The sequence below is a fragment of the Musca domestica genome, unplaced genomic scaffold (assembly GCF_030504385.1).
Source record: "Musca domestica strain aabys unplaced genomic scaffold, Musca_domestica.polishedcontigs.V.1.1 43, whole genome shotgun sequence".
NCBI classification, from domain to species: Eukaryota; Metazoa; Arthropoda; class Insecta; order Diptera; family Muscidae; genus Musca; species Musca domestica.
In genome coordinates, this window is record NW_026712332.1 from 6049956 (window position 1) to 6063247 (window position 13292).

The following is a 13292-nucleotide window of genomic DNA, read 5'->3' on the forward strand; positions in this document are numbered from 1 at the left end:
AACACATTCTCAATTCCTGGTTCTAATAACGAGACTCGCGAAATAACACAACCGGTTAAATCCCAAAAACCTCCCACTCTATATATTCGCGGAGAAACAACAAAGAATCTCGTAAACAAACTCTCCCAAATGGACCAAGTTTGTCTTCTGGATTCTGAAATGAAAAATTACTGCACCTATCACCTGCTAATATATCAATATTCACAACTGAAGCAAAGAGGACAAATTCATCCATGTTATAACCTTAGGATTGATTGTAATCGCGGAGAAAGAATAGAAAAACCGCAAAAAAAAGGAAAACAGATCCAGACGTCAAGAAGTGCAGTGACCGTACTGCAAACCAGCGTATGAAAATAAACTATTTGAAACGTTTCGTTCTGTATTTTCTCGAAGTACGAAACGAAAAAAAAACAATATTAAGATAACGGCACTTGTTTTTTGTCTTGTATTTTTTTTTTTTGTATAGAAACAATAATGAAATTAATCTGCAGGATGTATTGTTTGTGTATTGAAATGTATGTAGTTTTGATTTGATCGGAGTATAAAATATTAAGCTATTCAAAATAATATTATTTTATATCAAACAATCATTCATTGACATCTAAATAGTATTTTCTTGTCAATGAAAAAAATTTACTTCCCAAATAAAATTTCGTGTGTTCAGATCATTTGTTCTCTAAAATAATTTATCACACATATTGCGAATCTAACAGTACCTTCTTGTGAGAGGTACGTTAATCGTTCGCTGCTGCAAACTACGGTGGATGGCTGTATATATCCACATAAAATATCGAATACAAGAAAACCCACAATTTGATTACAAAACGGCTGATTTCCCTGAGACAAAAAAGAGGAGAGAATTTATCCCTCCCAATCACAATCTCCCTTCTCCAAATATACAGTTCTTACATTCTAACATTTTGAGCAATGACTCACCCAACCAAAAAATATAGAAATAATGTGAAATCAATCTATGCTAATGCAAATCATTTTAAAACAAAAATAAATAAAATCTGAATCTGTTTTTGGAAAGCAGACGGCTTAAGCCAACATAAATACGAGGTCGATTCGATCAATCAATTTACACATTTTAGTGGTATCAGAAATTTATTTCACTTCTAGAAATTATTTTAGAATAATTCGTTAAAGTACATAAGTACACTAAACACTCTAGCAGAACTACTTGAGGTAGTACAACGGTTATAATTTCTAATAAAATTCAACATTATCCCATGCCAGAATATAAGTCCGATCACATATAAGCTACAACAGTTGCACTATCTAGAGCGAATACACTTATATCTGCAACATATTGCCCTCCGAGACATAGTATAAGCAAATATATATATTCACACATTTCTTGGGAATAGATTCATTGCAGCTGGACGCAAATAAAACTAAAAAAAACTGTAAAAAGTCCATTTGGACTTATGGCATACAGATCTGGGGCACAGCTAGTGCCTCTAACGTAAATAGACTACAAAGAAGACAATCGAATATTCTTCGAACTATTCCATGGTACAATAAAAAGGTAAAGTAGAGCTACCAGGTTATCACATTTTTTTTCTGAGTGTGCCCTGTATTCATTGTTTTGAAAACTAAAAACAATTATTTTCAAATATTTGGAGCGTGCTTTGAAGATATAAACCAATTTTTTAATGGAAATGAAGGATTGAACACTCTGGTTCATATTTTTTAAAGAAAATCCAAGCGCTTCATTCATCTTTCGCTTCATTTAAGTCATTTTTAAATGGAGGAAAAATGTAAAAAAAAATTGAAACAACTTGTTGCATACAATTTTGAGTAATTCTGACAGGAAGCGGGCATAGCCTCATAGCTGTATTTCTGTAGTTTTACGAAGCTGTTCTACCTCTTTGTTGTACCATGGATCTATTCTAGGTGCACCTTCAACATACCGTTGTCGAAAGAGCTTGATCAAACTATCCGCGCACTTAAATAGTTTGTCCCGCCAATTCGTATTACTCGGAGGAAACGATAGACTGCGTAGACGTGACACTCTTGCTATCACATAGTTTATATTTGTCTTACTTTTTCATTATTTTCACTTCTTGTCTGGTTATGTGAAAATGTTTCGACGTCTACTGTTATATTTCTATATTAAAATTGAAAATTACTATTTACATAAACTATATAATACATAAGTGTTGACGGGACAACTTTGCTACAGTCGGTCACCACGGAGTCAGTTTCCTTGATCGACTGGTTACCTGCACTTCTGACTCGGGTATATGCTCCTACTTGTGCAAGGGTTCCAATGCAGCCTCAACAAGTTGTTTCTAAATACGGTCTGCTACCACTGTGTCGATCCTCGCTTTACAATCAAACGCACAAAAAGTATTTTTAACTTCACTTTTTATTCTTTCGCACAATTCTTTTGGCACAATTTTATTATAACGACCTTTTGGTCAAAGGCAAAAAAACAATGTTAAAAACTCCAAAAAAACTAATAGAAGATGATTCTTCTTCTTCTCATCGAACCCTTACTCTGAGAGCAAGAGAGCAGGAAAATATTGATCAAAACAGAACCAGTGATATGGCATTGCCAGTATAGAAAAAAGGGAGAGCGACGTACATGGGAATTGCCTTCGAGGGCGAACATTAGTGCTGCGCTTGTAGCGCTTTTCCCATGAACATCTTCCCCCTCCCCCTTGGGACAAGGTCCCAACTAAAGTATATTATGAAATTAATTTGACATTATATAAAATGTTAGAAAATTAGAAAAAACTAAACAAATTAAAAATTAATAAAAATAAGAAACCAGCTCCACGGTCTTCAGTCTTCATGGTATTGTAACAAATACTGATAACTTTCATCGGGTAAGTAGGAATTTTTGGGAAACAGTTACTTCTTCCGGGCAACGTCGCCGAAAAAGGACCAGCCAAAGATGGTGTTTTGAACGTACGGCATGCCTGGTTCAATGATGCGTAGGCCCAAGACAATTCCATCAGTGTCTGATTTTCCCAAGGTCACATTATATTTTCCCTTTGTTTCAAATGATCCGCTATCGCCTTCTATGGGTAAACTTTTCTTACACATTGCATATCGACGGCGTGACGTGGCGATAACAACTCGGACTCAAGCTGGACGTTAAGTTTGGCGGTGTACGTCCGAACATTGTTGTTTGTCGATGTCAGCACAACAGTGGCAGAGCTCGGGTACATCACAAAATTGCTGGGAGTGCCTAGTTCGAGTGTGCTTTCATCGTAAAGAGGGTCGATAAGGACACGAACTTTCCTTGGTGTTTCACCCAGTTCCGGGAGATGCATCATGACTTCGGCGGTCATACGCAACCAAACCTCCCGGTTAACATCAAGAGGGTGCAACCAGGTGTGATGGGCCAAATTGCATACCCGACAGCCTTCATTCCAAGGGCAAGTAATAACGCGATGACCTAGGCCAAGACAATTTACGCAGCCTTAATACTTGCGGACAATAGCGTCTTTCTCTGAAGGCCTCGCCTGAAGAAAACTGCGACAGTGTCGGGAAGAGTGCCGAGTGTGGCAAAGTGGGCACCCAAAGGCATCATTGTAACTCATCTGTAAGAAAGTGTAATGCATGGTTAGGCGACAATAAGATGGGTAGACGTATTTTCATAGAGTAAGACATCATTAAGTGTGATAACGTAAGCTGGTCTATAGAGCAAAGTTTATTCGGGACGAGTACTAATTTGTGTACAAGACCCGTTATCACGCCGTTCAGGGTTTTCAAGTCCACCACTCGAACCCTATTGTCCTGTCCAAAATGTAATTTTACCACGCCACCCAGGCGCCACTCGTTTGGAGCAAGTGAGTCAGAATGTAGCACCACAATATCATCAACTTGTAGATCGTTTTGAGCCACTTTCCACTTAGAGCGTTTATGGAGCTCCTTGAGATACTCCATTTTCCAGCGCCTACAAAATTCTTGAGAAATCAACTTTATACGTCTCCAACGGTTCAACAAGGACGTTTTATTTTCGACTTCGTCGGGCTCAGCAAGATACAACAAAGGACCGCCGATGAGGAAGTGTCCGGGAGTAAGGGCGCTAGGGTCATCTATGCCATCGGTTAAGGAAGTAAGTGGTCTAGAGTTAAGGCACGCTTCTATGCGGGCGAGTAAAGTGGAGAGTTCCTCGAATGTATGTCGTATCTGCCCTGAGATTTTCTTCAGGGGCACTTTGCAACTTTTAACCCCTGCCTCTCACAGGCCACCCATATGTGGAGCCGCGGCAGGATTAAAGTGCCATTCTAACTTCTGAAACCCGTATCGAGTAACAGAATCGTCTCTGGTTTCTGATATAATCTTCATGAGGTTGGATCGTATTTCGCGACCAGCACCCACGAAATTCTTACCATTGTCCGAGTATATATGACGGGGACAACCACGCCGGGCAACGAATCGAGCAAGAGCGGCGATAAACGCCGGGGTTGAAAGGTCGCTGACCGGTTCCAAATGGATCGCCTCGGTGGCGAAGCAAACAAACAGACAAATATAACCTTTCGAAATGCGGCAGCCTCTACCACTAAAGTTCTTTATTTCCACCGGACCAGCGAAATCTACCCCAGATGTGGAAAATGCTCGGGATATTGTAGTCCGTTCTGGAGGAAGGGCAGCCATTAGCTGTGTTTGTCGTTTCTTTTGTGCCAGAACGCACTTCGTACAATTTCGGTAACGAGTTTTAACCAAGTTCCAGCCTCTTATGATCCAGCATTCCAGGCGTGTAGTAGCCAGGGTTAGCTGAATGCCACCATGGTTGGTAAGACATTGGAAAAGTCAACGTACGGTGCAGAGAATCTGCTCTTATGGGCCAGAATAATTGGATACCTTTTATCGTACGATATTTAAAAGGCAGAACTCAACCTTCCGTTGGCTCGAATAAGGCTGCCTTTGTCGAGAAAAGGGTTTAGTGACAAAAGAGGGCTACCAGACTCAATCTTCTGATTTTTAAGGAAGCAATCATATTCCGAGGGGAAATGGATTCTCTGTTCGGTTGAAAAAGCGAAATATGTACCCTACAACATGAGTTGCTGTGGATAGACAAGAAAATATATCTTCCTCCACGGCAGATCGAGCAAAATGAACTTTCATATGTTTAGCCTCCAATATTGTTTCAAATATCACCACACCAGACGGCCATCTATTTTCGGGCAATATGAGCTAGGTTGGTCCATGCCACCACAGACCACTCTCTGTAATTTCTAAGGGAGTCCGCCCCCGGGTTGCCAGATCTGCCGGATTTTCATCCGTAGGAACATGATGCCAGCCACTTCCTATTTTCTCCTGGAAATTGAAAGTCTATTTGCGACAAACGTTGTCCAAGAGTATGATGGTTTCTTGAGCCAAGCTTGTACAATAGTCAAATCTGACCAAGCAAACAAAGATGTCTTTTGAATATCCAATTGAGGCAGAACTGAATCTACTAACTCCGCAAGCAACAAGGCGCCACAGAGCTCTAATCGTGGTAGCGACATCTTCTTCAAAGGGGCAACTTTAGACTTCGCAATGAGCAAATTCGAAAAAATATTTTGTCCCACTTCAACTCTCAAATACAACGCTGCAGCATAAGCAGACTTCGACGAATCACTGAAGCTGTGTAATTGAACATTGCAGTCAACAGAGTAATTTACCCACCTGGGTATGCTAATTTCTTCAATTCCCACGGAAGTTGAGACAAAGTTCTTCCAGCTTAATAAGGTATGCGGCTTAATTGCTGCATGAGAATCTTCGCAGTTATTACAATTGGGGAAAGCCAACCCAAAGGATCGAAAATCTTTGCGATAATGGACAACACTTGCCACTTAGAATACGAATTTCTTTCTGGAATTTTGTCTATAACAAAGTAGAAACTATCTACCGAGGCGTTCCACCGAAAGCAGAGCTTTTGTCGCCGAGCTCCAAAAGTCTTCATTTAAAAGTTTTTCACGAGCCAGACCCTTCAAAAGCTCAAATCCACCTGATTCAAGAATTTTTATCAATTCTTCCTTCGCTTTCAACCCCTGCGAAACAGTATGAACGCCTACCAAAGCATCATCGACATACATATTATTTCTTAGAATTTTCGAGCCAATTGGGAAACGATACTCTTCGTCATCCGCCAATTTTAAGAGTTCTAAGAGCCAAGTATGGGGCGCAATTGACGCCAAATGTTACCGTCTTCAATTGGTAATCAGAAACCTCTTTGTCTGGGCAAGTTCTGAACAGAATACGCTGGTACTTAGCATGTAATGGATTGATCAAAATTTGACGATACATCTTAGAAATGTCTGCATTAAATACATATTTGTATAAGCGCCAATTTAATATCAGAGAGATAATATCTTTTTGAAGAGAAGGTCCAACATACAACACACGGTTTAAGCTTTTGCCATTAACCGAGGCACATGAAGCGTTGAAGATTACTCTTAGTTTCGTAGTCACGCTCTCAGGCTTAAAAACGCCATGATGACGCAAATAAAAACAGTCCTTGTAGTTTACAAAGTGTTCTATCTTTTCCATATGTCCCAGAGACAAATATTCTAAAATCACCTCATCATAATCAGATTTTCGTTTTGGATTTCTCAGTAACGACGTCTCATTCCGCAAATATTGAGTAAGAGCAACGTATCGGCTAGACTTTGATGCAAAAGAAATAGAGGATCGTCTTTAAAGGGCAAGTTCACGGTATATCTTCCATCAGAGCCTCTGGAAGTCGTAGATCGAAAAATTTCCTCGCACTTCTGTTCCTCTATCGAGGTAGTTGAAACCTTGGGAACCTCTTCAATTTCTCAGAACTGGTCTCAGAGCTGGTCTTGCACTGACACTCTTGTGCAATGGGAAACACTCATTGAAGTCGGATAGAGCAAATTGGTTGCTGGGCCAGTCAATACCCAGCCAAACACGGTCTCTTGAGCTAAAAGTGAGCCAAAGATATTTTTGGGTAAATGTTTCCACCGAGCAATACATCTACTTGGCCACCTCGATAAAACGTTGGATCCGCAAAATATAGATCCGGTAATTCGTCCATACGAATCTTATCCAATGGCTGTGTGGGTTTATTTCCCGTTATTTCTGGGACCACGAACGCCTCCAAGTCTAGCGTGAAAGAAATATTTTTCATCGAACCAATTCTAATAGATGCTATTTTGGAGCATTTCGTTAGATGTTGACCGCCTAAACCAGAAATTTCCGCAGAGGCAAAGCTTGTTGGTAACTTTAGCATTTTTTGCAACCGAGAGGAAATGAAAGAGTCATCCGAGCAAGGGTCTATTAGCGCACGAACTTTGTATGGAACTACATTCCTTAAAATGTTTACCCATGCTGTGGCAAGCATTGTTCTATTTGAGACAGAGGTATGGAAGGCCCGAGGATTAGATAGAGTTGTTGGACCTGAAGTTTTATTTGGACTCACATTCGAGACAAATCTGAGGTGTTAGTTGAGTATGCATCATTACCTTGAGTAATTGTATTCTTATGAAGAAGACTATGATGCTTTGTTTTACATTTAGAGCAACCCTGAGATCGGCAGTCCACCGCTCGATGGCCCATGCCATACAATTAATGCAACGATTTTCCCTCTTAATGATATTGAATCTATTTTTGAAGTCCATATTTAGAAATTTCGGACAAGATTTCAAGGGGTGAGTGCCCTTACACAAATTGAATTTATTTTCATTCACTTTGGTATGGTGGACTCTAAACTGTCTCAATTTTTCATATTGATTATATTGATTGTGCTCTGGGCGAGAACCTTGTCCTAATTGTACCCCATTCGGACAAGTTATATCGGACACACTTTCCAATGCTTTAAATCTTTCCGTGGGAAATTTATTCAAGTCATCCCAGTGAGGCATTTCTGTCTTATTATGTAAAGACAGCTCCCATAGAGAAAGAGTAAGTTTCGGCATTTTTGTAGAGCAAAGATAGACAAATATAGGGTCCCAAGACTTTACATCAATTTTATATAACTCAAGGACCGCTATGCAATTAGTAACGTCTCGTTGCAGTCTCTTTAGGCCACATGCCGATTCTTGCCCACAATGAGCAAGATTAAATAAATTCCGCAGCTGAGTATTTATTAGAATTCTCTTATTTTCATATTGGTTCCTCAAATTGTCCCAAGCAATAGAGAAACCATAGGCCGTCAACGGAATGTGGCGATTTATTTCTCTTGCCTCTCCACTTGTGCAAATGGTAAAGTTTCTAGACAGAGCTTAGTTTTTTATTATTGATCTAAATGGCCGTGAACAAATCGCGAAAACTGGGCCATGACACATAGTCCCCATGAAAAACCTCCGTGTCACACGGCGGGACTGAAATTGAGGCAGACACTTTTTGATTTTGAGCTATAGGTACAACCTTTACTTTTTCCTTCCATTCCCCCAAGATGTTAATGCACCTAACTTAACTCTGATGAGCAAGTTTTTTATTAGTTTTTATGGTCTCCCTATTTCAGGGTTTCCTTCCCTTCTGTCCACAAACTGTGAAGCTCTGATTTTTCAACTTCAATTGCAGAATCGTTGAATCCTGAGTATTCAGTCTCCTTTAAATTTTCTTCAAAAGAAATAATTTCCTCACATTTATTCAAAAAGTCTTCTAGACTTGCCATTTTCATCGAGCTAGCAAAAAATTCAAAGGCGATAATCTCGAAAAATTATTGATGGGGAAATGTCCACTGCTCTTCCAGAGAATGTTTTCTATTCTAATTTTCGAATAATTTGTTCCAAAAACGTTTACAATTAAACGTCCAATCTGAGCAGTCAAGAGCACTCAACAACCGTACCCTTGAGTTTTGAATGTTTGTAACGTCTTCCGTAAATCTCCAAACGAGCAAGTTATTTTACAGACCGACGATAAAACTTCACTATATATATTCCCCAATAATTGAGTAAGATTTAAAAACTTTAATTTGTACTTCATGTAAAGTTTCAAACGAGCAAATTATTTAATGGTGTGCCACCAAACAGCCCAAATAATGTTCATTCCAACAATGAATTTTCAATGTTTTCTCAATTAGGGATTTTTTTTTTGAGCAAGTCTCTATATTACAAATAGATGCTTCTGACCCACAGTGTCGAATATATAAAAGGCAAAATCCACTAACAACAAAATTGCTCTTCTTTATTGTGTGAGGTAATTCCAAACTTTACCTTCACTACTTTACGACGTTTAAATTTGCCAAAATCTCATAGATTCCATTAAACGCCGTTACACACCACTGTGTATGTAGCAATATTTTTTGGTTTTGTTCTAATAAGGTGGATAACCAAAGAGTCAATGTTACTCTTTCCACTTATTGTTTGCTTCATCTTATCTCCTTCGAGAAATATAGTTCTTCATAAACTAGCAATAAAATCAATGCAAATGAATTTGAGTCAGGGCAGACAAAAACACCAATAGAGCCCAACCAAATTAGATAGAGACAATGCAACAACTATGCAGAGCCAACAGCGCACAAGTTGCGAGCCACCAAATCATAAACAGCCCAACAGCACCACTGCATAGCAACCAACGCATAAGTGCTGAACCAACAGCGCACAAGCAGCGAGCCACCAACAACAAAACAATGCCAGTGCGTCTACCGTACGGACAGCGCGCAACCAATGCACAACAACACTGCTTTGTATGTTATGACAGGCGAAGAAATTTTGCCTATTATGTAGATTTACAGGCAAACGGCAAGCACACAAACAGCGATACACAAAAAGTACAACAACAATGCTGTATAGTTCACAAGAAGGCAGGCAATGAAATAAACAAAGTGCTGTTACAAACAACAACACAATCAAGGGCCAAAGAGTAAGCAGCGACAAGGCTCCAAAAATATTCCAACGGTACCAAATAAGTCAATAACCTTAGCTACCCTTGAATATTTTTAGCAAGGTTATGTAACGGAACCACGACAATAGATCCAGTTTTCGCTCTTCACCACAGTTCCAATTTTTTTCTCAAAAAATTGCCGGTACTTTCTTCTATTACTTTGTCCAAATTGCCGGTTGAGAAGGACCAGATGTTGACGGGACAACTTTGCTACAGTCGGTCACCACGGAGTCAGTTTCCCTGATCGACTGGTTACCTGCACTTCTGACTCGGGTATATGCTCCTACTTGTGCAAGGGTTCCAATGCAGCCTCAACAAGTTGTTTCTAAATACGGTCTGCTACCACTGTGTCGATCCTCGCTTTACAATCAAACACACAAAAATTATTTTTAACTTCACTTTTTTCTCTTTCGCACAATTCTTTTGGCACAATTTTATTATAACGACCTTCTTGGTCAAAGGCAAAAAAAACAATGTTAAAAACTCCAAAAAAACTAATAGATGATGATTCTTCTTCTTCTCATCGAACCGTTGTTCTTACTCTGAGAGCAAGAGAGCAGGAAAATATTGATCAAAACAGAACCAGTGATATGGCATTGCCAGTATAGAAAAAAGGGACAGACGACGTATATGGGAATTGCCTTCGAGGGCGAACATTAGTGCTGCGCTTGTAGTACTTTTCCCATGAACATACGAATGTATAACTGTTTCGCAATTACTATTGTTATGAATATTGAAGATTTTTGCGTTAATTTAAAAAATATAAATTTAGTAACGTTCATTTTTATGATTTATATAAAATTTCTCTTTTTGTATAACACACAAGTTGTGTGTATGGTCTATTTTTATTATGAACGACTTCATTCAAAGAGTTTACACGTTATATAATTTGTTCCTTATCGATTTTAAGACGTTTTCAGTATTATATTTGTGATACGCAAACGATTATCGTTCATATTTCTTACAATTTCCCTTTAAGTCATTCCAGTAGAAACCGCCAGAAAGAAAGAATTAAGCTAGATTAGCCTTTGTATCTTATTTGATTACGCAATTATTTAATTTCCATTTACTTTGCAATTTCATTTGATTTACATTGCCATTTTAATTTTCATTTGCTTAGATAATACCTTGCGTAAATAAACAAACTTTGTAAAGAACTAAGGCCAAGGGTTGGGTTCATTTAAATCGAGGTCAAAGTCTGTGTTTTATTATAATTCTCTGCCAGAAGCATAAGCTGGCCGTTTTTGTTGTAGAAACTTTTTAACGTTACAGCCGTAACAACTATTAAAATGCAAGAGCAACGGATTTCTCGTTATTTGATATTTCGCCTCATTTTTAAAATCAACTACAAATCTTGAAAATAAATGAAATGCCCAAGTTTTCTTTCAGAAATATTATAGAAAGGCAACATCTAACTTTCAAAATTAAAATGTTTGCGGTTAGGAGAATCCTGGCATTTTCATAGCATAAAAACAAATTATAACATATATTTATCGATTTGGTGACCTTATAAGACTCTTTTAGTGTATTTATGTCAATAGACACAACAAAATTAAGACGTCAGACGGCCTTATTTTTAATTTTACAAGAAAAAAAAAACACGTCTTGTGTAAATTGGTTATTAACATACAACATTTAATTTGGAATAGTGCACTCAATTCGTTGTTAAAAGTAGTCAAACGTAATCTCATTATTGTTGTTTTTATATAAAAAACAATCACGTTTATTTATTAGTGGAGAAAAAACATATTAGGTTTGATTTGGGTCGGCAGCTGATTCACTCGGAGATCTCGTGTTTTCCAGGAAGAATAAAATTGTTGGCCGCAACAGAACCCAGAAAGCATTTATCTTTCTGGCTTCAGTCTCGACTCACTGTATAGAGAAGAATATGTAGCAAGCTGGTTTGCCAAGTCAGGAAATACTTGTAGATGATGGGATCCACGTCTAAGAAGAACGTATGAGCTTCTATCTCTCACCTAGCAAGTAACCAAATGTCTCTTGATTGCATAGGACATCTGCATAGTAAGTGCTTAATCGTCTCTACATCTTCTTCATCTTCACAGAGTCTAAAGTACTCACCCGACAGATGAACTTAGATACTCTGTAATCAGCTCATCAGTGCCATCTTCAACCATTTTTTTATGGGAGGCTTTTAGAAATCGGATCATCTAGAGCTAATTTATCCGACACTTCATTTCCCATTATGTTACTGTCCTGGAGCCTACAAAACTAAATGAACTGTGGTACTTCAAGAACTGCAAGAATGCAGTTTTACAGAATTTACTTTGTTAGACCGAACGAAATGAACAAGTACTTCTTAGATCTAATTGATTAACTTTTAGCATAACAGTTTTGTTTGCACTGTTAAGATATGTAAATTGGCATATACATAATTCGGCTGGTGTTTTATTAACAATGTTTAAGCAAACAATTGTACGTAAAGATTAAAAAAATAATTTCCAAAAAAATATAAAAAAAAGGTTGATTATTTCTTTCGAAAAAAGGTTGGAATTTTATTATTAAAGCAAAGAAATGCACAAAATGAACAAAAAAAAAAAACAATGGTTGAGTTACAGCATGTAATGGGCAGAAGGCAATGTATGTGTAGATTTATACTTATCGTAAAGTGTCTTTGGTGGAGGTTCAAAAAGAATAGAACGATATTGAGTTTTATTTTATCGTGAACCTCTTGTTGAAACAAATTGAGCAACTCATTCCAGAACTTCCAACAATAATAATCTTCTACAGTTACACTTAGGCCTGCATGTACAACAAACATAAATATAAATGTATTCACTTATTATTTTTAATGTTTGATTGCAAACATTGTGTTCATGCAGTCATCAGTGTAACTGGTAAAGACCATGAGTAATGAACTCAACTGGTTACAACAACAACTACTTAAGCTAAGTCTTAAGCTGTGGTTATGAGTGTGCTCATTATAATTGAAGAGATGCTGGATTTGTTCGGGAGTATGCACATTGGTTTTTTGAGTTGTATTCTCTTATAATATAATATAATATTTGGACAGTAGCTCACAGCAAAATTTAGTTATTATAGTAGAAACATTTGAAAAATAGGACAAATTATTGAATCAGTTGACGAAAAAACATTTCCGCCAACACAATTTGAATACAAAAAAAAAAAAAAAAAAAAAAAAAAAAAAACGAAAAAAAAAACAATAGATCTCGATTAAATGAACTTCACTTGATAGCTTTAAAGGGCGCCTGACTATCGGCTTTAAATTCAACGGTTACTGTTATGATATTGCAGTGATATTTATCACTGCAAAAATCTCCGCCTGAAAAACGCTACAATTGTTAATACCTTGTATGACTGCTTATGATTGGGTTAAGCCATAATACACAAGCACCAAAACCTTCATCCATCTTGGAATCTGTTTAAATGGCCAGACAGTATCACTACCCACTACGTCATTGAAGACGAAAAGTGGGAAGGTAATCACTAATTATGTTGCATTTACCTGGGATATTGTG

The 13292-nt window shown here is 37.8% G+C and overlaps 1 protein-coding gene across 1 annotated transcript; it reads right to left on the minus strand.

Moving 5' to 3' along the window:
* Positions 1-4200: 4200 nt before the first annotated feature.
* Positions 4201-6041, minus strand: LOC131804368 (uncharacterized). Its single transcript, XM_059127200.1, has 4 exons — positions 5855-6041; positions 5632-5710; positions 5535-5589; positions 4201-4737 (listed from the first exon to the last, which is right to left on the minus strand). Exons 1-4 carry the CDS (start codon positions 6039-6041, stop codon positions 4201-4203), a joined length of 858 nt encoding a protein of 285 aa, XP_058983183.1.
* Positions 6042-13292: the final 7251 nt, after the last annotated feature.

What these genes read in the sequence shown, in the direction of transcription:
- LOC131804368 (XM_059127200.1), bottom strand. Translation starts at nt 6,041, where the DNA reads ATGTATGTCGATGATGCTTTGGTAGGCGTTCATACTGTTTCGCAGGGG. An exon ending in GCTTTCGGTGGAACGCCTCG is followed by an intron (nt 5,711 to 5,854) that starts GTAGATAGTTTC and finishes ATTCTCATGCAG; the next exon opens with CAATTAAGCCGCATACCTTA. An exon ending in CGTTGTATTTGAGAGTTGAA is followed by an intron (nt 4,738 to 5,534) that starts GTGGGACAAAAT and finishes GGTGGCATTCAG; the next exon opens with CTAACCCTGGCTACTACACG.